The 25,432-nt window shown below is 42.0% G+C and overlaps 1 protein-coding gene across 3 annotated transcripts in view; it reads left to right on the plus strand.

Moving 5' to 3' along the window:
* adgb (androglobin) overlaps positions 1–25,432 on the plus strand; it is a 225,624-nt gene that overhangs the window by 147,370 nt on the left and 52,822 nt on the right. For all 3 annotated transcript variants that reach the window (XM_067989325.1, XM_067989323.1, XM_067989324.1), the window contains 4 exons: positions 3,339–3,480; positions 6,801–6,915; positions 19,399–19,566; positions 21,686–21,824. In XM_067989325.1, coding sequence (XP_067845426.1) covers positions 3,339–3,480; positions 6,801–6,915; positions 19,399–19,566; positions 21,686–21,824 — 564 coding nt within the window. The remainder of the gene's footprint in view (positions 1–3,338; positions 3,481–6,800; positions 6,916–19,398; positions 19,567–21,685; positions 21,825–25,432) is intronic.

Below are 25,432 nucleotides of genomic sequence, written 5' to 3' on the forward strand. Positions count from 1 at the left end.
TAGTTACAGATTGCCATTTTGAAAATGACCCTTTTATCCCGACTCTTTGTTTTCTGTTAGTCAGCCAATCCCCTATCCATGCCAGTATATTACCCCCAACACCATGAGCTCTTATCTTGTGCAGTAATCTTTTAAGATGGCACCTTATCGAATGCCTTTTGGAAATCCAAATATACTGCATCCATTGGTTCCCCTTTATCCACCCTGCCCGTTACTTCCTCAGAAAACTCTAATAAATTTGTCAGACACGATTTCCCCTTCATAAAACCATGTTGACTCTCCTTGATTGTATTATGAGTCTCCAAATGTTCTGCTACTACTTCCTTAAGAATGGATTCTAGCATTTTCCCAATGACAGATGTTAGGCTAACTGGTCTATAGTTACCTGCTTTCTGACTCACTCCCTTCTTGAAGAGGGGTATTACATTTGCGGTTTTCCAATCCGCTGGGACCTTTCCAGAATCTAGTGAATTCTTGAAGATTACAACCAATGCATCTCTGTAGCCACTTCCTTTAAGACCCTCGCATGCAAGCCATCAGTTCCAGGGGACTTGTCAGCCTTTAGACCCATTAGTTTACCTAGTACATTTTCTCTAATGATAGTGATTGTTTTTAGTTCCACCCTCCCCTTTGCCCCTTGATTTTCTACTATTATTGGTATATTATTAGTGTCTTCTACAGTGAAGACAGATACAAAATATCTGTTCAATTCCTCTGCCATTTCCTTGTTTTCCATTATTATTTCCCCAGTCTCATCCTCTAAGGGACCAATGTTTACTTTAGCTACTCTCTTCCTTTTTATATACTTGTAGAAGCTTTTACTGTCAGTTTTTATATAGTTTACTCTCATAATTTATTTTCTCCCACTATTATTCTTTCAGTCATCCTTTGCTGGTTTTTAAAGTTTTCCCAATCTCCGGGCTTACCAGTAATCTTTGCCATGTTGTATGCTTTTTCTTTTAACCTGATACCAGCCTTTACTTCCTTAGTTAGCCATGATTGGTTCACCCTTTTTGTGGAGTCTTTCCTCCTCACAGGGATATATTTTTGTTGTGAGTCATAAAATATCTTTTTAAATGTTTGCCACTGCTTATCCGCCATCATACCATCTAATCTGTTTACCCAGTCCACTTTAGCCAATTCCGCCCTCATTCCTTTATAATTACCCTTATTTAAGTATAATACAGTAGTTTCAGACCCAAGATCCTCACTCTCAAACTGGATGTGAAATTCTATCATGTCATGATCATTGCTTCCCAAGGGATCCTTTACTTTGAGATCATTAATTAATCCTGTTTCGTTACCCATTACCAGATCCAAAATGGCCTGTTCCCTGGTTGGTTCCCCGACGTATTGGTCTAAGAAACAGTCCCTAATACACTCTATGAACTCCTCCTCATGGCTATTTTTGCCAATTTGATTTGTCCAATCTATGTGAAAGTTAAAATTGCCCATGACTATTGCATTACCTTTTTTACAAGCCCCCCTTATTTCCTGATTAATATTTTGCCCTACAGTGTAGCTACTGTTAGGGGGCCTATATACTACTCCCACCAGTGATTTCTTTCCCTTGCTATTTCTTACCTCCACCCAAATTGATTCGATATCTTGATCTTCTGAGCCAAGATCATTTCTCACTATTATACCAATTTCATCCTTTATTAACAGAGCTACCCCACCACCTTTACCTTTTTTCCTATCCTTCTGAAATGTTAAATAACCCTGAATATTTAGCTCCCAACCTTGGTCACCTTGCAACCACGTCTCTGTAATGACCACGAGATCATACCCATTTGTTTCTATTTGTGCCGTCAATTCATCTATCTTATTACGAATGCTGCGCGCATTCAGATAAAGAACCTTTAATTTTGTCTTTTTCCCATTCTTTCCTACCCCGGCCCCATTTGCTAGTGCACTCTTATGTTTGTACGTTCCGTCCCTTCCTGACACACTCTGTTTATCATTACCCCCATCACTTTCCTGTACTACTTCCTTGTCTTTTCTCTCTTTCAATCTAAACTTCGCCCCACCTGAGCCTTCCCCCCCCCTCTATTTAGTTTAAAGCCTTCTCTACCGCCCTAGTTATTAGGTTTGCCAGAACACTGGTCCCAGCATGGTTCAGGTGAAGTCCGTCCCAACGGAACAGCTCCCTCTTTCCCCAGTACCGGTGCTAGTGCCCAATGAATCGAAACCCACTTCTCCCACACCAATCTTTGAGCCACGCATCCATTTCTCTGATCTGATTTACCCTGTGCCAATTTGCTCGTGGCTCAGGTAATAATCCAGAGATTATTACCTTTGCGGTTCTGCTTTTTAATTTCGTCCCTTGCTGCTCAAACTCCCTCAGCATTACCTCTTTCTTTTAAATTACAATCCATTCCTTTTGGCATTCCAACCTGGACCCCCAGATGAAACCCATTTCCACCATTTAATGTCTCTCTGATGGCCAGAAAAGCAAGGACTCCAGGCATAGGAGGACTGCAGTTTGATCTTCCAGTCTGGCTGCACTAAGCCTATTCACAGTTACAATCCCTCCATTGCTCAGCACAGAAGATTGTTCATTTTCAATTCCTCAATTAATTAATTAATTTTTAAAAATTTGATCTGTGTGCCATGCCATGGGAGAGCCGCTAGTTTTTGATGACACATGTGGAATGAAAGGTAATTGCTCCTTGAACTGCACAATCCTCTTGTAGTTTAGCACTTATTTGAAAACTGTCTTGCTGGGATTTTTATCATCTACATTTTTTACAATCCCTCTCAGCCTCTGGAAACTGCTGTAAATATCTCATCATTTTCACAAGCTGCGATGGTAGAAAATACCAACCAAGAGATAGAGAAGTTTAAGTTTTAGCCACAAAGGAATTGGATATACACTTGAAAAGGAAAAATTTGCAGGGCTATGGGGAAAGAGCAGGGGAGTGGGACTAATCGGATAGTTTTCAAAAAGCTGGCACTAGCACGAGGGGCTGAATGGTCTGCTTCTGCGCTATAAGATTCTATGATTCTTTGAAGTAGAATCTTCAATTTTGCCATCTGCTTTGCAGCTTATTGTTCTGAAATTTAAAAGGTATGTTTTTGCACTCGTAACTTACAGAGGTGATTCTGTGCTCCCACTGGGAAGCCCGCTCACAGGGAGCGAGACAGGAGATAAAGCTCCGACATTCCGGGCCCACACTGCCTACAAGTGGGAGCACGGAATCATGGAATCACCCCTGTGGTGTGTTTCTCCATAAACGAAGAAGAATGTCTCAAAAAGGGTAAGCGATACACATTGATAAGTGTGAACGATTTATACCAATAGGCATTGACCATTTTTGCCTTTTAATTTTTACCAGGTAACCTAAAGGAATTTTCAGGCCTTCAGCCAGGCATGCTCCTGGCTGAGCCATACTCCTGGAAGAGTCTTGTTTCAAGTCCTCCAATTCTGTACATCAAAACCTCAGCTACAAAATCGGCCATCTTAAAGCTACCTAGTGGGTACGTGCTTATTTTATAAATCAACCGCGGAGACCTTGGGACTGATTTTGGTCCACAGGTCTAAATAGTTAAGAGCCAAAGCATAATCCCACCAGAATGGGGAAACTGCTAAAAGCACTCAATTTTCTGGCAGATGCTCATTTGCCTTATTATTCACAGGATGGGTCTAGATAGCACACTATAGTGGCAGAAGAAGAAAATTGCACGCAAACAAAATTTAAAGGGATGAGCCGATTAAAGGGTAGTGTCAAGACAAGGGGATGAAAAATAACAGCAAGCCTTTGGAGAGCCTCAAAAAGCATCTCAGCCCATTAGCCGCCCTCGCCAATACTGAAGAGAGAGACACAGCAGGCAATTCTGAAGGAAAAGGCAATCCAAACAGCAGTCAGGGTCTGCGGGCGAGCTATGGAGCAGCCCGGCACCTGCTTAGGAGGAGTTGGTGTTGCATGAGGTGGCTGTGTGAAGGTATGCTCTCTGTGCCACTCCGCAGCACATTCCCTATAGGCCGTAATGCAGTATTGTTGCCAGGAGGTGGAGCCATTGGTACCAGTAATGGCGCTGAAGAAACCACCATTGGAAGGTACATGGGGACCTCACTGTTAGTAGGGGGGAAAAACATTTTAAGAAGATCAAAAGTAGCCCAGAAATGGCTTAACTGCGCTCATCTTTGCATTCTTTGTCCTTTATATGAACTGCTGCCTGACCTGTCCATCCCTAGCAACCCTGGGCACCTGATTACCAGGTTGTGCTTGTCTGCCCCCCACGTTGGGAAACCGCATGTTGGACATTCTGACCCCTTTTACATATTTTAATGAAGTCTCTGCCTGTTTTAGATGGGCCATTTTCCCCCTTTCCACCACCACCAGCCTGGCCTAACTCCGAATGGAAACTTGCAGGGTATGGACCAAGATCAGTTGGGGCTGAGCGCCGTTGCATTTCTCACTCCGTTGCGGCCCATCTGCAGCAATTTCCAGGCATGGCAGAGACTAAATTTGGCCCTCCTTGTCTGTAGCTCAAAGGGCTAACATCACAATCCCATGCTCCCGGGAGATCAGAGAATCTGGGCTCAGAGAATCGAGGCTGCAGTTTTGTAGCCCTGTCTCCAAACCTTTGAGCACAGATGATTCATAGAATTGATTTTAGTTGAAGCAACAACATTGATGGTGAGATAAAATGCTGCATTAACACGTGGCTGACCAAGGTTTTCATGGTTTATGTAGCCAAAAGCAGAATAAAACTGCCCCACTAACTCCATAGGTAATATGGGCTGGTCGGGGTGGAAAGAGCAAAAATGGCCCCATCTAAAACAGGCAGGGGCTTAATTAAAATACGTAATAGAGGGCAAAATACCCTGCATGCGGTTTCCCTACGTGGGGGGCAAACAAGTACAACTTGGTAACCAGGTGCCTAGGGTTGCAGTTCAGTAACCTCATTGTGATCTTTTTCTTTCTGTTCAGTGCTGTATGTTGATAGGTGCATTTTTTTGGGTTCCTTCTAACCTCCTCAATTAAAAACAGAAGAAAGAAAGGCCATTCGGCCCAGCGTTGATATCTGATTGTTCTATCAGCAGCTTACCTCTTTCCCACCCATTGATCCCCTGCCTGAATTAACACTAAGTTCATTGAAAAAAAGCTAGTGAGGGAGGGTAATCCAGCAGATGTAATTTACTTGGATATCAGAAGGCGTTTGACAAAGTTCCTCATGTGAGGCTGCTGGGGAAGTTTAGGACTGATAAGGGCCGATTTTAAACCCTGGCAGGAGCGGATGGCAATCCCGTGTGGGAGTCTTCGTCGGAGGCCTGGCAGTTCAAATTTTAACTGCTGGGCCTGATTTGAATGCCGCCATTTAGCTGCTCGGCCATTTCCAGCGGATAGCAGCATCTAACTGTGGCGGGGGATCGATCCCTGTAGAAATCCACAGTTGACCTTTTCCTAGAGATTTTCCACACCGTCTTCTGTTGCCACGCCCATTCTCAATATGTCCAATTTGTCAATTATTCCATGAGCCTTAAACTTCCCTACTAGCCTCATATGAGAACCTTAGTCAAACAGCTTCTGAAAATCCAAGTAAACGACATCTCCTTGATTTTCCTCATCCACTAGCTTAGTTACCCTCTCAAAGAAATCTAGTAGGTTTGTAAACAGGGATTGGGAAATTGGATGGGGCATCATCTAGTTCTTCTAAAACCATGCTGTTTGTTCGCTGTGATACTTTTAGATGTTCATCTGTCATTAAATGTCAAATGCCCTCAAATATTTTCACCATCGTGACTGTTAGACTGACGAGCTTACATTTACCAGGCTTGTACTTATTTACATTGACCCAAGCGTCCATTTGAGGGGTCGCAGTCTTGCTTCTGAGTCAGATGGTTAGGGGTTCAAGCCCACTCCAAGGCTCAAGCATATAATCTAGGCTGACATTTCAGTGCTGCATGGTTGCAGGTGCCATCTTTCAGGTGAGATGTTAAACTCTCATTGCCAGGATATTATGGCATCCTTATTTGTATGTGGATGTTGAACAAGTAAGGGACAGTGCTGGATTACTTGCAAAGAACTGAGGACAAGCCTCAAAAGTAGGCCTTGCATACAATCGAATGGGGGAGATTATCAGGCCACCTAGGGTACAAATTTCTTAAACCAATGTATCCCAGATAACAATTGCACCTGGAGTGATGGCAATTCCCACAGGACATTTGTGAACTTTCCCTTGACTATTACTTTAATGATGATGAAGAATTGTTGGTCGTCCAGAATTGGCCATCTGATCATAGAATCATATCGCACAGGAGGCCATTTGGCCCATCATGCCTATGCCTGCTCTTTGAAAGAGTTATCCAATTAGTCCCATTCCCCCGCTCTTTCCCCATAGCCCTGCAATTTTTTTCCCCTTCAAGTATTTATCCAATTCCCTTTTGAAAGTTACTATTAAATCTGCTTCCACCACCCTTTCAGGCAGACCATTCCAGATCATAACAACTCGCTGCGTAAAAACATTTTTCCTCATTTCCCCTTTGGTTCTTTTGCCACTTACCTTAAATTTGAGCCCTCTGGTTACCAACCCTGCCAGTGGAAACAGTTTCTCCCTATCTACTCTATCAAAACCTCTCATAATTTTGAACTTAACTTTTTCTGCCCTAAGAAGAACAATCCCAGCTTTTCTAGTCTCTTCCCATAACTGATCTTCCCCAAACACCTGCTCGTGGTACAGCTCCATCATTTATGCTGAAACACAGCAGTTCAAGTACGCTGTATTATTTATCATGTGCGGCAAGCAAGCCATTTTGCATTCTCTGATGTATCTGTATGGTTTTTCTCTTCCAGGCGCAATGTGATCCGGTTCACTGCCAGTTCTCCTCTTGGACACAATATCAACCTAAGTGGTGCTGTACCATTTACCTTTGGTGATGAAGATACAGTTTTAATAAAACTTAGCAAGGTACGTTGCACAAAAAGCAATTGCAGAACTTATCAGTCCAAAACTCATTACTTACAAATTATTTACTGGGCGAGCGGGGGTTGGGAAATTGGACGGGGTATCCCATTTACAGGACCCACTGCTCTCATCCGATTCGTGCTTTGCAGAATCTTCCAGCCACCCTCTTGGACCAAATGTTCAAGGGCTTAATTTTAATATATAATCCAATCAAATAGATGTAAATAAGGCACAGCATGATTTCTTATCCGTCTAGGTCAGGATTGAGCTGTGCACGCTGCCTACACATCTGGAGTGGGTGTAAATGGAAACCTTGTGTTCAATGGCACTCTTAAAGGGACAGACTTTTTTTCTTGCATAATTTTATAATTTTATTTTTCAGTTCCTTTTTAGTGCTGGTATTTGTTGGGGGATTTTTTCTGCCTCTCTTCTCAAGTCTTCTTATTTATTATTAGATTTTTTTTTGCATTAGAACGTGCAGGGAATTAAACAGAAGGAGAAAATATCTGCAAAATGACAGTCAGTTTTACTGTCATTGAATCCTTTACAAGACATAGCAGAGCACAAAGGGCTTAAGAAAGAGGGTTCTTGCAATATAAACTTTCATGGCAAGGCTGGAGAATCTCATAACAAGTCAATTTAAAATGAATCATAGGAGTTGGTTTTAAAAAGACCCCAGTACAGTATTTAGTATGAAAGAAGGCATAGTAGATATATCAGCGGTCCCCAACTATCATGCCACCAATCATAACCCACAGGTCTTAGCACAGCTATCCGGCAGTGGTTGAGGATAACTGCCTCCACGGGCTCTGGGTCAGCAAGAAGCCAACTGCAGGGCTGTGCCATCCGCTGCAAGGAAACCTGTAGCCACCCTGTACCATGCAGATAGCACTGCCAATGGGAATCAGTTTCACTACTGCTGGCACGCTGGTCGTCCAGGTGCACAATAATAGGAGGCGGATGTTAGAATGCTGGCTCCGAGACAGTTTCATAAAGAGCTTGCGTTGTTGGTTACTGATGTTTATGTTGAAGCAGGACTACGGCATTGTAGTTGCTATAATGTCACGTTTAGGTTTTTTATTTACCCTCTTTTTGACAAAGGATTTAGAAAAAAAAGAGTTACATTTAATGGTTGTGTTTGCAAGCAAAGTGTAATCACAAAAGTTTGAAATAAAAAAGGCATTGAGACAAAAGGTGGTTAAAATACTAATAAGCTGGACTTGAAAGTTGTTTCTCAAAGACTGTAAACAATCAGCAATTTGTTTGCCTGTCTTGGTAATCGATAAACACCTCATACCCATTGTGTTGGAAGGTTCCTGGTCCAGGACGCTCAGCAGGGGTTGTCTGGGCTGGGCCCTCCTCTCAGTTTGTGAATACAGGGGGATAAAAAGACTGAGTAGCAGCAGGCAGTCAGATAGTTAAACAGAGACCTGTGAGGGCAAGCTTCTGCCAAGCTGAGAAGGTTAGAATGCAGGGGGGTAATTAGAAGTTATTCGGGGTAATTTTAACTTTGGTGTAAAGCAGGAGATATCGAACTAGCCGCCCATTATGTACCTCACCCGATTTTCCTTTCCTTTCCTTTGAAGTCAATTGGGGTATATAATGGGCGGGGTATAAAATGGGCGGGGTATTATAACAGGTGGGGTATATAATGGGTGGGGTGTATAACGGATGGGGTATATTATGGGCGGTCAATTCATTATCACCCATTTTACACCATCGCCCACAATTAAAATGACCCCCATTTTGTTTAAGTCAAGCAAGAATACCCACTTCAGTATTCTGCATTATTATGCAAAGACACGTTGTACCGATTGAATTAATTGAGTCTAATCATAGCTGTTGCTCTGTATGTTCGCTTGCTGTGAAATACAGATCTTAACAATTTGTATCTGGCCTCGTCTTATCAAGTGTTTTCTCAAACAGCCTTCAAAAGGATTCAATAGGCAGGTGAGGGGTTTTGATAGAGTAGATAGGAAGAAACTGTTTTCACTGGCAGGAGGATCGGTAAGCAGAGGACATAGATTTAAGATAATTGGCAAAAATGCCAGGGGCGGAAATGAGGAGAAATTTTTTTTACTCAGCAAGTTGTTATGATCTGGAATGCACTGCCTGAAAAGATAGTGGAAGCAGATTCAATAGTCACTTTCAAAAGGGAATTGGATAAATACTTAAAAAGAAAATTTTACAGGTAAAGAGCGGGGGGAGTGGCACGGGCATGATGAGCCAAATGGCCTCCTCTGTGCCTAATGATTCTATGCGAAAGACACAAATATCCAGTTCAGATCACAAGGGGAAACCACTGTTACATTCCTTTGTTATGCTGTTGTATAATTAGATACCGTGCAGTACAGGCGCACCCCTAAACATAAAATGATTAGACTGCTTACAGGTATGACCAGCACCGCTGTACCCGAGAAAATATCTGAGGTATGACCTTTAGAAAACACTGGTTCGACCACAACTGGAGTATTGTGTCCAGTTCAGGGCACCACACTTTAGGAAAGATGTGAAGGCCTTAGAGAGGGTGCAGAAAAGATTTACTAGAATGATTCCAGGGATGAGGGACTTTAGTTACGTGGATAGACTGGAGAAGCTGGGGTTGTTCTCCTTGGAACAGAGAAGATTGCGAGGAGATTTGATAGAGGTATTCAAAATCATGAAGGATCCAGACAGAATAGATAGAGAGAAATTGTTCCCATTGGTGGAAGGGTCAAGAACCAGAGGACATAGGTTTAAGGTGATTGGCAAAAGAACCAAAGGTGACATCAGGAAGAACTTTTTTATACAGCGAGTGGTTATGATCTGGAATGCAATGCCAGAGGTGGTAATGGAGGCAGATTCAATCATGGCTTTCAAAAGGGAACTGGCTAAGTACTTGAAAGGAAAAAATTTGCAGGGCTACGGGGATAGGGCGAGGTTGTGGGACTAGCTGGATTGCTCTTGCATAGAGCCGGCACAGACTCGATGGGCCAAATGGCCTCCTTCCGTGCTGTATCCTTTCTATGATTCTATGACATGAAACTTGTGATGATACTGTCCTGGCAACCCAGAGATTATGGCCCCAATATTTACTGGGAGGCGGGAAGGGGAGGCCGAAAACGGCTGAAGAACCTGGGGAGGCCAGGTCGCGGAGGTCCTGCCGATCTCCACGGCAGGACTTCATTATTATTTTTTTCTTCTCTTTCCCACCTAACAGCCGGCCAAATTGACAGCCTGTGAGGGGTACCAGAGGCAGGAGGCCGCAGCCGGGGACCCTTAGGGACGGTCCCCGGCAATCGGGAGGGGGGCAGGTTGTCGTTCGGAGCTTGGAGGGGTAGATCGGCCGCAATCGGCTGGAGGAAGAGAGATGCCATCGAGACTGGAGGAGGGGAGGTTGGCGATCGCAGCAGGGGGGAGAGAGAGGCAGAAACGGCAGAGGGGAGGCCGAAGGGTTCCTTGAGGGGACAGGAGGAGCACGCCTGCTCCTCCCAGCCCACAAGGAATGGTGTAAAAGGCACTTACCTTGTGAAGCCAACAGCTCCCATTTCCCTTTCACTGCCAGGTGTCCCGGCCCCTGGGAAACCTGCACGGCATCGGTAAAATTTAAATTGGGCTCCCAATTGCACTGTGGGAGTTCTATTTAAATATGTTAATGAAGTCTTCCGCCCCACTCGGACGCCACAAAACCAACCGCCATAAAAATGGCAATGTGCGTGGCGGGTATGGGTCGCCCCTCTCCCGCCCGTCATAGGGGATGTTAATTCAAGGCCTATGAGTTCAAATCCCATCATGGCACGTTGTGAAATTGAATTCAATAAATCTGGAAAAAATAACCACAGAAGCAGCCAGAATGTTGAAAAAACCTAGTTGGTTCACTAATGTCTTTCAGGGAAGTGTCCACTTCCCGGTATGGCCTACATGTGACGTACTATGTGATGGACTCTTATTACTTTCTGAAGTGGTCTAGCTCTCTGTTTTATTTATATATATATATATATATATATACACACACACTCATATTTTCAAAAAGAAAGCCCAGTAATACCGTCCACTAGGAATAGCCAATAAACGCAACCTTGCCAGCATCCCCCATATTCTGTGTACACCTGTGTGTGAATGAGATCATAAGAGCATGATCTGTGGTTTCACCTTCATTTACTGCCTCCAAGTTTTTATGTTGAAAGATGTTCATGGTGAACTCCTTCAAGAGAGTCAAGAGCTTGTAATTTTTCAGCCCTCGAGTCTTTTCCCTTGTAGTATGTGCCATTTTGTCAGGTAAACAGAGACATATTGATGGAGCACATTCAGGTGCTCAACCTGTAGCCCGACTTGTGCATCAATAAGTGACCATGCATCATGCAACTAGGTTGCGTTACAATGATTTTATATGTGAACGCCTTTGAAGATGCAAAAGCTTTCAATTATAAGTTGCAGCTTGAGTGTGTGCTCTGCTGGAGTATGGATATGCATAATAATTAAAGAAAGAGCAATAGAGTTGTTTCAGGACTTGGCTTGGACCAGTAATAAACATATAGCAGGTTGACAGGCATTTGGAGCGTTCATGCTTGGGCCATCCACCTGGTAAGCGATACTAGTTGGTAATCTTACCTTGGAAGCTTCCTTGATGTACAGCACTTTCCTTGAGGTGCACCATTTTACAAACAATGACGGACAGGAAAAGACCCTCTTGTCCATCCAGCATGTCCCACACAATTGTGATGCCTTGTGCATCAAAATATATACACTCCACACCCACCCAAAACGATGTGATCTCCTGGGAGAGGCGAAGAAACAGATAAAACCGCAGGCCAATTTGGGGAACAAAAATCTAGGGAATTCCTCTCTGAAACCCTTAGGCGATCAAAGCTAATCCAGGAGATCACTCTGGCCTTGATAATTCTATACAATACCTACCTTTTATATGAGGTGATTTCCGCCCCAGCCAGAAACAGGTCCAGGTTTCTCTGGTTTGTTCTCATAACGAAAGCCTCTTTTTATTAGTATCATCTTAGTGAATCCCTTTTGCACCCTATCCATGATCTTGACATCCTTCCTAAAGTAAAGCACCTCGACATCAACAGGCATCAGCGCGGGTTTCAGATGTTGTGCCACTCCATCACTGACTTCACAAGCACCTGTCTACCTGTGGCCCAGTTAGTGCTTGTCCATGTCAAACCCTTACGCATTACAGCTTTTTCTTTGCTTTCCACGCATACCCACATTTGTTTTGCCACCACTGATTTTTGCCTGCCACTACTTCTGCCCTTTACGACTGGAAAATAAGGTCATGCATGAAGGAATTCAGCAAATTGGCATCCACCGCACGAGCCGATAGCCTGTTCCAAAGTTCCATCATTTTCTGGGAAAAGAACCACCTCCTGACATCCAACCTAAATCTGGCCTTTATACAAACCTTATGCAGCCTTTGGGAAAACAAAGAAATTATTTTGTCCCCCACATGTGGCCATTTACTTTTAGACGCCAGCATTCCTTTAAATCTGGCACTCAGCTCATTTAAGGGCTTATGAATCATGCCATCAATGCTATGTGTGTCAGCCAGTCATTCCTCTGTGACTCACTCTATATCTCCCTCGCCACCCAATTTCAGGATGATAATCTGATACCCTGCATTCTAGAATAGCGAGAAATGAGGTGCACACGTCCTGCTGCTATGGAGCTATCAGCAGCCAATAAGACAAGTATCTAGACTATTGGCAGCCAGTCAGATGAGTACCTGGACTATCGGGAGCCAATGAAACAAGTAGTGGGACAATGGGTGACCAGTCGGGCAAGTATCAGTATGGGGTACCAGACCTTTCCAGCCCACTTTTAACCCTTGTTTGTAACCCTTAGTTGATCCCTCAGGGTGCACCAACAGCAATTTCCAGGCTCTCATGAAATAAACTGTGTTAAAGAAAGGATAAACTTGATTTTCTATTCAAAGCTGTCAGCTTCTGCCTGAAGTAAGTGTACATTTTAAGTAAATTGCAGCACTTCACCAAATAAGAAAGGAATTATAGCACAATTACTTCATCAACACAGTGCCTAATGGTTTTGTTCAATTTAGAGACTGCAGCTTAATTTCATTTATCTTACCTCCTCACTTAGTTTGTTCTATAATCCACTAATTTGAGCAGAGCGCAACATTACTGGTGAATCGTGATATTTTTGATCCTTCAGTACCTTTCTTAACCCTTCAGCTCCTGATTTGCATGACCTGCCTCTGATGCTATTATATCGGCAATCCGGTTACAGGGTAAAAAGAAAAACTTTCATTTATAACAGCACCTTTCATGACATCAGGATATCCCAAAGCTGTTAACAGCCAATGAAATACTTTTGAAGCGCAGGAAATACTGTTGTAATGTAGGAAACCCGGCAGCCAATTTGCGCACAGCATGGTCCTATAAACAACAATGTGATCATGACCAGATAATCTGTTTTTAGTGGTGTTGGTTGAGGGATAAATATTGACCAGGACACCAAGAAGAACTTCCCTGCTCTTCTTCGAAATAATGCCATGGGATCTTTTACGTCCACCTGAGAGGACAGATGGGGCCTTGGTTTAACGTTTCATCCGAAAGATGGCATCTCCAACAGTACAGCACTGGAGTGTCAGTCTGGATTTTGTGCTCAAATCTCTGGAGTGGGGTTTGAACCCACAAGCTTCTGACTCAGAGGCGAGAGTGCTACCACTGAGCCATGGCTGCTATCTAATCGGTGTTGTGTTTGGACTAATGAAGTCTGTCTCTTGGGGGAATCAGCCCTCTGATATAATATATGCCACAGCAGCTAACACTGTTGAAAATCACAGGAAAGCCTTTGGCTCCATTGATTTCAACGGGTGGAAGATTTGCAAGCAGTTTCTGCAAGATGTTCCAATTGGTGTTGGCAGCAGACATGGCATCCTATTGCCACTCCTTGCACAGAAAATAACCCCACAGCTTTCAAATACTGTGGGTGTTTTATTTAACTGCCCCATACCAGACTTGAGGCGCCTCTGTTGAATTCAACATTTATTTCCATTCTTTTAAAATACACAGGTTCTGCAATCAGTGTTCACAACCGGGGAATATTAAGCCTATCTTCGGAGTCTTCATAGTAGTTGTGTAAGGACCAAAGAAATCATGATTATCAATAAATGGTGTGTGTTGGAAATTTGCTTTTGGATGTCAACAAATCACGCATGATTTTCTGTCTGTTGGCAATGAGAGTGCTCTGCAAAATTTTGCATCCATGGACAGAAGGTTGTGCGGGATGCACTAAGTGCAACACTGGCGTTCCTGATATTCCCTCCAGGGGTTTGAAACTCGATGCTGGGAGCGATCTGAAGCCAAATCTACCCTCAGTATATATATTTTGAGAGTATATAGATCTACTCTCTTTAGATTTTGGAAGTATATAGGTCTACCACTGTGTATGTACTTTGGAGCTATATAGATCTACCCTCAGTATATATATTTTGGGAGTATATAGATCTACCCTCAGTATATATATTTTGGGAGTATATAGATCTACCCTCAGTATATATATTTTGGGAGTATATAGATCTACCCTCAGTATATATATTTTGGAGGTATATATTTTGGAAGTATATAGATCTACCTTCAGTTTATATATTTTGGGAGTATATAGATCTACCCTCAGGATATATATTTTGGAGGTGTATAGATCTACCTCCATTGTATATATTTTGGAAGTATATAGATCTACCCTCATGTATATATTTTGGGAGTATATAGATCTACTCTTAGTGTATGTATTCTGGTAGTATATAGGTCTGCACTCAGTGTATATTTTTGGGAGTATATAAATCTTCTCTCAATGTATGCATTTTGAAAGTATATCGGTCCACACTCAGTGTATATATTTTGGAAGTATATAGATCTATGCACATGTGTATATTTTAGGAGTATATAGATCTACCCACACTGTATATATTTTGGGAGTATATAGATCTACCCCCAATGTATATATTTTGGAGTTTTACAGATCTACCCTCAGTGTATTTATTTTGGAAGTATATATATCAACTCTCATGTTTATATTTTGCAAGTACTTAGATCTACCTCTGTGTATATATTTTGGAGGTATATAGATCTACCCTCAGTCTATATATTTTGGGGGTATATAGATCTACCCTCAGTATGTATATTTTGGAGGTATATAGATCTACTCTTTGTATATATTTTGAGAGTATATAGATCTACCCTCAGTGTATATATTTTGAGAGTATATAAATCTACCCTCTGTGTAGATATGTTGGGAGCAAATAGATCTAACCTCAGTGTATGTATTTTGGGAGTATATAAATCTACCCGCTGTGTACGTATTTAGGGAGTATATAAACCTACCTGCAGTGTATGTATTTAGGGAGTATATAGATCTACCCTCAGTGTATGTGATCTAGGGGTATATAGATCTACCCGATGTGTATATATTTTGGGAGTATATAGATCTATCCTCAGTGTATATATTTTGGATGTATATGGATCTACCCTCAGTGTATATATTTTGCAAGTACATAGATCTACCCCCAGTGTATATATTTTGGGTGTATATATTTAGGGAGTATATAGATCTACCCTCAATGTATGTATTCTGGGGGTATATATATATCTACCCTCAGTCTATGTATTCTGGGGGTTATATAGATCTACCCTGAGTGTATATATTTGGGAGCATATAGATCTACTCTCAGTGTATGCATTCTGGGATTATATAGATCTACCCCAGGTGTATATGTGTTGGGAATACATAGATCAACCCTCAGTGTATATATTCTTGGAGTATATAGATCTACCCTTGTATATATTTTGAGAGTATATGGATCTACCCTCAATGTATGTATTCTGGCAGTGTATAGATCTACCCTCAGTGTATGTATTCTGGCAGTGTATAGATCTACCCTCAGTGTATGTATTCTGGCAGAGTATAGATCTACCTTCAGTGTATATGTTTGGAGATATGTAGATCTACCCTCAGTCTATATATTTTGGAAGTGTATAGATCTACCCTCAGTGTATATATTTTGGGAGTATATAGATCTACCCTCAGTGTATATATTTTGGGAGTATATAGATCTACCCTCAGTGTATATATTTTGGAGATATATAGATCTACCCTCAGTGTATATATTTTGGAAGTGTATAGATCTACCCTCAGTGTATATATTTTAGGAGTATATAAGTGTCACAAAACATATTTGAAAGTTCTTTATCTGAATGCACGTAGCATTCGTAACAAAATGGACGAGTTAACGGCACAAATAACTACGTATGGGTATGATCTTGTGGCCATTACAAAAACATGGCTGCAGGGTGACAAAGACTGGGAATTAAATATGCCAGGGTATTTAACAATCAGGAAGGACAGGCAGGAAGGAAAGGGAGGTGGGGTGGCTATGTTAATAAAGGGAGGAATCACTGTAATACAGAGAAATGATATTGGGACAAAGGATCAGGATAATGAAACAGTTTGGGTAGAGATAAGGAATAATAAGGGGAAAAAACACTAGTGGGCGTAATATATAGGCCTCCTAATAGTTGCAACTCTGCTGGAAGAAGTATTAATCTGGAAATAGTCGGGGCATGTAATAAGGGAACAGCTATAATTATGGGGGATTTTAACTATCATATTAACTGGACAAATCAAATTGGGCAGGGCAGCCTTGAGGGAGAGTTTATTGAGTGTATTAGGGATGGATTTCTTGAGCAGTATGTAACTGATCCTACAAGGGGGCAAGCAACCTTGGACCTGGTCCTGTGTAATGAGCCAGGATTAATTAATAATGTCCTAGTTAAGGATCCCCTTGGAATGAGTGACCATAACATGGTTACATTCCATATCCAATTAGAGGGTGAGAAGGTTGGTTCTCAAACAAGCGTACTGAGCTTGAATAAAGGAGACTATGATGGTATGAGAGCGGAATTGATCAAAGTGGAATGGGAAAATAGATTAAAGGGTAAGACGGTACATGAACAGTGGTGTTCATTTAAGGAGTTATTTTACAACTTTCAAAAAAAATATATTCCACTGAGGAAAAAAGGGTGTAAAAGAAATGACAGCCATCCGTGGCTAAGTAAAGAAATTAAGGATAGTATCCGACTAAAAACAAGGACATATATGGTAGCCAAACTTAGTGGGAGGATAGAAGATTGGGAAGTCTTCAAAAGACAGCAAAAAGTAACGAAAGGATTGATTAAGAAAGGGAAGATAGATTATGAAAATAAATGAGCAAAAAATATAAAAACAGATAGCAAGAGATTCTATAGTTATATAAAAAGAAAAAGGGTGGCAAAGGCAAACGTAGGTCCCTTAGAGGATGAGACCGGGAAATTAATGGTGGGAAACATGGAGATGGCAAAAATGCTGAACAAATATTTTGTTTCAGTCTTTACAGTAGAGGACACAAAGAATACCCCAACACTGGACAAACAGGGGGCTCTAGGGGGAGGAGCTAAATACGATTAAAATCACTAAGGAATTGGTACTCAGTAAATTAATGGGACTCAAGGCGGATAAATCCCCTGGACCTGATGGCTTACATCCTAGGGTCTTGAGGGAAGTGGCAGTGGGGATTGTGGATGCTTTGGTAATAATTTTCCAAAATTCTCTGGACTCAGCAAAGGTCCCGGCAGATTGGAAAACTGCTAATGTAACACCCTTATTTAAAAAGGGTAGTAGGCAGAAGGCTGGAAATTATAGGCCAGTTAGCCTAACATCTGTGGTGGGTAAAATTTTGGAGTCTATTATTAAGGAGACAGTAGCAGAACATTTGGATAAACATAATTTAATAGGACAATGTCAGCATGGCTTTACGAAGGGGAAGTCATGTCTGACAAATTTGCTTGAGTTCTTTGAGGACATAACGTACAGAGTGGATAAAGGGGAACCAGTGGACGTGGTGTATTTAGACTTCCAGAAGGCATTCGACAAGGTGCCACTTAAAAGATTATTGCTCAAGATAAAGAATCACTGGATTGGGGGTAATATTCTGACATGGGTGGAGGATTGGTTATCTAACAGGAAGCAGAGAGTTGGGATAAATGGTTCATTCTCGGACTGGCAACCAGTAGCCAGTGGTGTTCCGCAGGGGTCGGTGCTGGGTCCCCAACTCTTTACAATCTATATTAACGATTTGGAGGAGGGGACCGAGTGTAACATATCAAAGTTTGCAGATGATACAAAGATGGGAGGGAAAGTAGAGAGTGAGGAGGACATAAAAAACCTACAAGGGGATATAGACAGGCTGGGTGAGTGGGCGGAGATTTGGCAGATGCAATACAATATTGGAAAATGTGAGGTTATGCACTTTGGCAGGAAAAATCATCTTGATGGCAAGAGACTGGAAAGTACTGCAGTACAAAGGGATCTGGGGGTCCTAGTGCAAGAAAGTCAGAAAGTTAGTATGCAGGTGTTGGCATTTATTGCTAGGGGGATAGAATATAAAAACAGGGAGGTATTGCTGCAGTATTAGTGAGACCGCACCTGGAATACTGCATACAATTTTGGTGTCCATACTTAAGAAAAGACATACTTGCTCTCGAGGCAGTACAAAGAAGGTTCACTCGGTTAATCCCGGGGATGAGGGGGCGGACATATGAGGAGAGGTTGAGTAGATTGGGACTCTACTCATTGGAGTTCAGAAGAACGAGAGGCGATCTTATTGAAACATACAAGATTGTGAGGGGGCTTGATCGGATGGATGCGGTGAGGATGTTCCCAAGGATGGGTGAAACTAGAACGAGGGGGCATAATCTTAGAATAAGGGGCCGCTCCTTCAAAACTGAGATGAGGGGAAACTTCTTCACTCAGAGGGTGGTAGGTCTGTGGAATTTGCTGCCCCAGGAAGCTGTGGAAGCTACATCATTGAATAAATTTAAAACAGAAATAGACAGTTTCCTAGAAGTAAAGGGAATTAGGGGTTACGGGGAGCGGGCAGGAAATTGGACATGAATTTAGATTTGAGGTTCGGATCAGATCAGCCATGATCTTATTAAATGGCGGAGCAGGCTCGAAGGGCCGATTGGCCTACTCCTGCTCCTATTTCTTATGTTCTTTTAGATCTACCCTCAGTGTATATATTTTGGGAGTATATAGATCTACCCTCAGTGTATATATTTGGGAGTGTATAGATCTAACCTCTGTGTAGATATGTTGGGAATAAATAGATCTATTCTTGGTCTGTGTATATTTGGGAGTGTACAGATCTACCCTCAGTGTGTATATTTGGGAGTGTACAGATCTGCCCTCAGTGTATATATTTTGGAAGTACATAGATCTACCTTCAGTGGATATATTTTGAGTGTATATATTTTTGGAGTATACAGATCTACCCCCAGTATATGTATTCTGGTAGTACGTAGATCTATCCTCGGCGTATGTAATTTGGGAGACTATAGATCTTCTTATCATGTAGTCATTTAGAATATATTCCAAACTAATGAGATATAAAATATTGCAATGCAAAGCTTGACTCTCTTAACTTGTGTAAATCAACAGGAGAGCCAGCGATTTACTCATCAGGCTGTCAATATCATGAAAGCCATGGAAAATTTGATACATAGCTTTGGTGATCAGCAAGAATTTCGCAAAGCTTCAATGGAACTGGAGCTTTCTTATTTTCCTATTCACCTTCAAGATAGGAACTTGGTTGACGATCAAATCAAGGTGAACTGATTGAAGAGTGTAGGTTAGAGCCTCCAAAAAAATGATTGTTAGTAAAACCTAAACACTTCTGTGACTACCTCTTTGCTCACGAGTTGCTTCCTTTTACCCACTTTATACATCATTTTCTTTCTTTTTGCCTCCCCATCTGACCTCGATTTTCCTCCTTATTCCTCCTGTGGGTTACCACAGATTAAATTAACGCCATCGGAAATCTAGGCATATATGTTTCACCTCATTTCACTGACTTTTTTATCCCAACATGAAGTGTAATAGCTATCATGTTTACATCATGCACATCAAATGCATGATCCATTTAGTCCCATTTCCATGATCTTTTGAAAGTTTTCTTTTACAATTATCTATCCACTTCTCTTTTAAAAGTTATTATGGATTCTACTTTCACCACTGTAGGGCATTCCATGTCCCAACCTCTCCCTTTGTTTGTTGGTGATCATCTTAGAATTATGCCCTCTAGTTACCAGCTCACTGACGAGTGGAAATAGCTTTTCTTGATTTAACTTATCAAAACTCCTGATTTAATATATCATATCTCTTAATAATTTTGAACACCTCCATCAGATCCCCTCTTAACTTTCTCTGTTGCAATGAAAAGAGCCCCAGTTTCTCTAGTCTCATTAATAAAGCTTCCATTCTTGGTATCACCTTAGGGAATCCCCTGCCAAACAGTTCTGCCAAGCTTTAGTCCTTCCTGGATCTGCTTCCCTCTGCTTCACCCTAGGCATGCTCTGGCATGCCCACTGCAGTACGCATCCCAGTCTCTTCCAGAGCAGCATATTTCCAACTCTGCAATATTGCCAAGTCCTCCCCTACCTCACCACCACTGCTGCTGAAATGCTTTTGTTTCCTCACGAATTGACTCCAAACTGGTCTCCTAAGCCCCTCCATGCACAAACTCCAACTTGTTCAGTACTTTGAGAACTCTTCAACTTGGTACTCCCTCAGTCCCACTTCCCGCATTACATCTATTATCTCCAACTGCCACTGGTTCCCAATGCATCAAATTCAAAATCCTTGGCCTCACTCCACCGCCTCATTCCACTGAACCTCTGCAACCTCCTCCAGCCCTAAGTCCTAGCCCTTACTCGATGACTCTGACTCTGGCCTTCTATATATCCCCCTCACCCATCAGCTTGGTGACTGAACTTTCATTCGTGAAGGTCCATCCCTCTGGAACTCCCTCCCTGACCATTTCTACCTTGCTACTTTGCTTCCCACCTTCACAAAAAGCTATTTTTTCAGTCCGCGCTTCCAGTTAACCGTCCAAATTCTCCTATTACCACCGTATCTGTTCTTACCTTTGTGAAGTGCCTTGGGACATTTCAAAATAGGAACAGGAGTAGGCCATTCAGCCCCTCGAGCCTGTTCCGCCATTCAATTAGATCATAGCTGATCTGTATCTCAACTCCATTTACCCACCTTTGCTCCATATCCCTTAATACCCTTACTTAACACAAATCTATCGATCTCAGTTTTGAAATTTTCAATTGACCTAGTCTCAACAACTTTTTGAGGGAGAGAGTTCCAGATTTCCACGACCCTTCGTGAGAAGAAATGCTTCCTGACATCAACACTGAAAGCCCTAGCTCTAATTTTAAGGTTATGCCCCCTTGTCCTGGACTCCCTCATCAGAGGAAAGAGTTTCCCTCTACCCTCTCAAATCCTTTAATCATCTTAAACACCTCAATTAGATCACCCCTTAATCTTCTTTACTCAATGTAACCTGTCCTCATAATTTAACTCTTCTAGCACCTGTATAATTCTGGTGAATCTGCACTGCACCCCCCTCCAAGGCCAATATATCCATCCTAAGGTGCGGTGCCCTCAGGTACTGAACACAGTACTCCAGATGCAGTCTAACCAAAGCTTTATACAACTGTAGCATAACTTCCACCCCTTTGTTTTCCGACCCCTTGAGAAAAAGGCTAACAACCCAGCAGTCTTCTTAATTATTTTTTGTACCTGTCCATGTTAAAGGCACTAAAGAAATATATTGTTGAGCTATAAATCAAACTGACATCACACAATTCAATTTAAACAAGACCCGACTATTTTGGCGCCTGTGCTTACTGTAACTTTGCTTTTACTGTTTTTCCGCTAGGTCTTCCACAAGGCCCTTTACGCCACCCTATTACATGCCATCGGAGATGATCTCACTCCCGCGATGATATTTGCAATTAGAGTACTTATATTCGATAAAACACCAAGGGACCTGTTAAGAAAAGCCCAGCCTTGTTCAGGTGAATGCACCAATATCTGTTGATGTGTAACCTTACTGGATGAAGAGGCGACAAGTTGTAAATGTCTATCGATGTGTACTGAGGAAAGTCAGCCTTTGGTAATCTGTGAAAGCATTCGGAGAGTGAAATTTAAACTCGGAAACCTTGGAACTTCGAAAAACTAATTCAGCGTGTCCAACGTGCTGTGGTACCTGCATCCAATCCAAATGATTAGATTACTTTTGCATCTTGCTCAGCAGGAGATACTTTATTATTATTTTACTCACAATTGTAGGGCATATTGTTCAATATTTATCTGAACAGCCATTATCTACAGCAATTCCTAATTCCTATAATACAGCTAATATACTTTCATTAAAATGCTCACCACATTTATGATTAATACATACAATTTAACCTGTCCAAATTGGATTTCTCATAAAAGCTTTAGCATGAAACAACAACTTTGAAATTGTTTCATGAAAGATCATGATAATTGTTGTGAGCAGATACTTCCTGGCTTGCAAGTCACAAACTCATGAAAGCCTGCAAAGGCAGTTCTACTCAGACATTCCCAGACAGGTGTTCTTGGGTCAAATATTCCCAGATAGGCGTTCTTGGGTCTGCAAAGACAGTTTCACAGGTAAATGCAGGTAACGTCAAACTGCCTCTGGTGCAGGAGAAGCTTCCTGGTGTCCTTTCATTCATTCTTTTTCACCTCCAAATATCCAAATTAGAGAGGACCAGTTAATGCAATATCCATTTCATCAATTTTAGTTGTAGCAACCAAAACATACCTCAAATCCCCTTTAAGAAACCACTTGCTGGAAGATGAGAACCTTTTACCACATGGATGGTGAGTGCTCCCATCAGAAGGAACGGAAAATTGCAGGTAAATAGTTAATCATGCAATTAACACAGGATTTCCTGTTAAAATGAAGCTCTCACACATTATGTGAGCAATTAAACAAATGCTTTGGTTCTGTCTCCACAGAAGAGGACACAAATAACTTCCCAGAAATGCTAGGGAACCAAGGGACTAGTGAGAAGGAGGAATTAAAGGAAATCAGTATTAGGAAAAAAATAGTGCTGGAGAAATTAATGGGACTGAAAGCCGATAAATCCCCAGGGCCTGATAATCTTCATCCCAGAGTACTATAAAAGAGATAGCCATGGAAATAGTGGATGCATTAGTTGTCATCTTGCAAAATTCTATAGATTATGGAACAGTTCCTGCAGATTGGAGGGTGGCAAATGTAACCCCACCATTTAAAAAAATGGGGAGAGAGAAAACGGGGAACTACATACTGGTTAGCCTAACATCCTAGTAGGGAAAATGCAAGAGTCCATTATAAAGGATGTGATAACAGGACATTAGAAAATATCAACAGGATTAGACAAAGTCAACATGGATTTATGAAAGAGAAATCATGTTTGACAAACCTACTGGAGTTTTTTGAGGCTGTAACTAGTAGAATAGATAAGGGAGAACCAGTGGATATGGTTTATTTGGATTTTCAGAAGGTCTTTGATAAAGTCCCACATAAGAGGTTAGTATGCAAAATTAAAGCACATGGGATTGGTGGTAATATATTGGCATGGATTGAAAATTGGTTAACAGACAGGAAACAGAGAGCAGGAATAAATTGGTCTTTCTCGGGGTGGTAGGCAGTGACTAGTGGGGTACCACAGGGATCAGTGTTTGGGCTCCAGCTATTCACGATATATATCAATGATTTGGATGAGGGAACCAAATGTAATATTTCCCAGTTTGCTGATGGCACATAACTAGGTGGGGTTGTGAGGAGGATGCAAAGAGGCTTCAAGGCGATTTGGACAATACTTTTGAGAGAGTGGGCAAATACATGGCAGATGCAGTATAACGTGGATAAATGTGAAGTTATCCACTTTGGAAGGAAAAACAGAAAGGCAGAGTATTATTTAAATGGTGATAGATTGGGGAATGTTGATGTACAAAGGGACCTGGGTGTCCTTGTACACCAGTCACTGAAAGCAAACATGCAGGTGCAACAAGTAGTTAGGAAGGAAATGGTATGTTGGCCTTCAGTGCAAGAGGATTTGAGTACAGGAGCAAGGATGTCTTCCTGCAGTTATACAGGGCCTTGGTGAGACCATACCTGGAGTATTGTGTGCAGTTTTGGTCTCCTTACCTAAGAAAGGATATACTTGACATAGAGGGGGTGCAGCGAAGGTTCACCAGACTGATTCCTGGGATGGCAAGACTGCCATATGAGGAGAGACTGGATCGACTCGGCCTGTATTTACTCGAGTTTAGAAGAATGAGAGGGGATCTCATTGAAACATATAAAATTCTGACAGGGCTAGACAGACTAGATGCAGGGAGGATGTTTCCCCTGGATGGGGGGTCCAGAACGAGGATGTTACAGTCTCAAGATACGGGGTAGGACATTTAGGACTGAATTAAGGAGAAATTTCTTCACTCAGAGGATGGTGAACCTGTGGAATTCTCTACCACAGAAGGCTGTGGAGGCCAAGTCACTGAATATATTTAAGAAGGAGCTCGATAGATTTCTAGACACAAAAGGCATCAAGGAGTATGGGGAGAGAGCGGGAACATGGTATTGAGATAGAGGATGAGCCATGATCATATTGAATGGCGGAGCAGGCTCGAAGGGCCGAATGGCCTACACCTGCTCCTATTTTCTATGTTATGCACCAGCACATTTTATGCCTGTCTAATATGAGCACAACATGATTCCATAGCGGAGCAAGCAAAATCAATTGCCATCTGCTTCCCTGCATGCCCGTTTTAGATAGAATTACATAGAATGTACAGCACACAAACAGGCCATTCAGCCCAACAGGTCTATGCCGGTGTTTAGGCTCCACACGAACCTCCTCCCTCCCTATTTCATCTAACCCCAGGGTATTCCCCAAGGGTCAGTGCTACAACCACTGCTTTTCTTAATATATATTAATGACTTGGACTTGGGTGTATAGGGCATAATTTCAAAATTTGCAAATGATACAAAACTTGGAAGAGTAGTAAACAGTGAGGAGGATAGTGATAGATTTCAAGAGGATATAGACAGATTGGTGGCATGGGCAGACACATGGCAGATGAAATTTAACGCAGAAAGATGTGAAGTGACACATTTCGGTAGGAAGAACGAGGAGAGGCAATATAAATTAGAGGGCACAGCTCTGAAAGGGGTACAGAAACAGAGAGACCGGGTGATAAATGTGCACAAATCATTGAAGGTGGCAGGGCAGGTTGAGAAAGCAGTTAAAAAAGCATACGGGATCCTGGGCTTTATAAATAAAAGCATAGAGTACAAAAGTATGGAAGTCATGATGAACCTTTATAGAACACTGGTTCGGCCACAACTGGAGTATTGTGTCCAGTTCTGGGTACTGCACTTTGGGAAAGATGTGACTGCCTTTGAGAGGGTGCAGAAGAGATTTACTAGAATGATTACAGGGATGAGGGACTTTAGTTACTTGGATAGACTGGAGAAGCTGGGGTTGTTCTCCTTGGAACAGAGATGGTTGCGAGGAGATTTGATAGAGGTGTTCAAAATCATGAAGGGTCTAGACAGAGTAGATAGAGAGAAACTGTTCCCATTGGCAGAAGGGTCAAGAATCAG

The sequence above is a fragment of the Heptranchias perlo genome, chromosome 8 (assembly GCF_035084215.1).
Source record: "Heptranchias perlo isolate sHepPer1 chromosome 8, sHepPer1.hap1, whole genome shotgun sequence".
Taxonomy (NCBI): Eukaryota; Metazoa; Chordata; class Chondrichthyes; order Hexanchiformes; family Hexanchidae; genus Heptranchias; species Heptranchias perlo.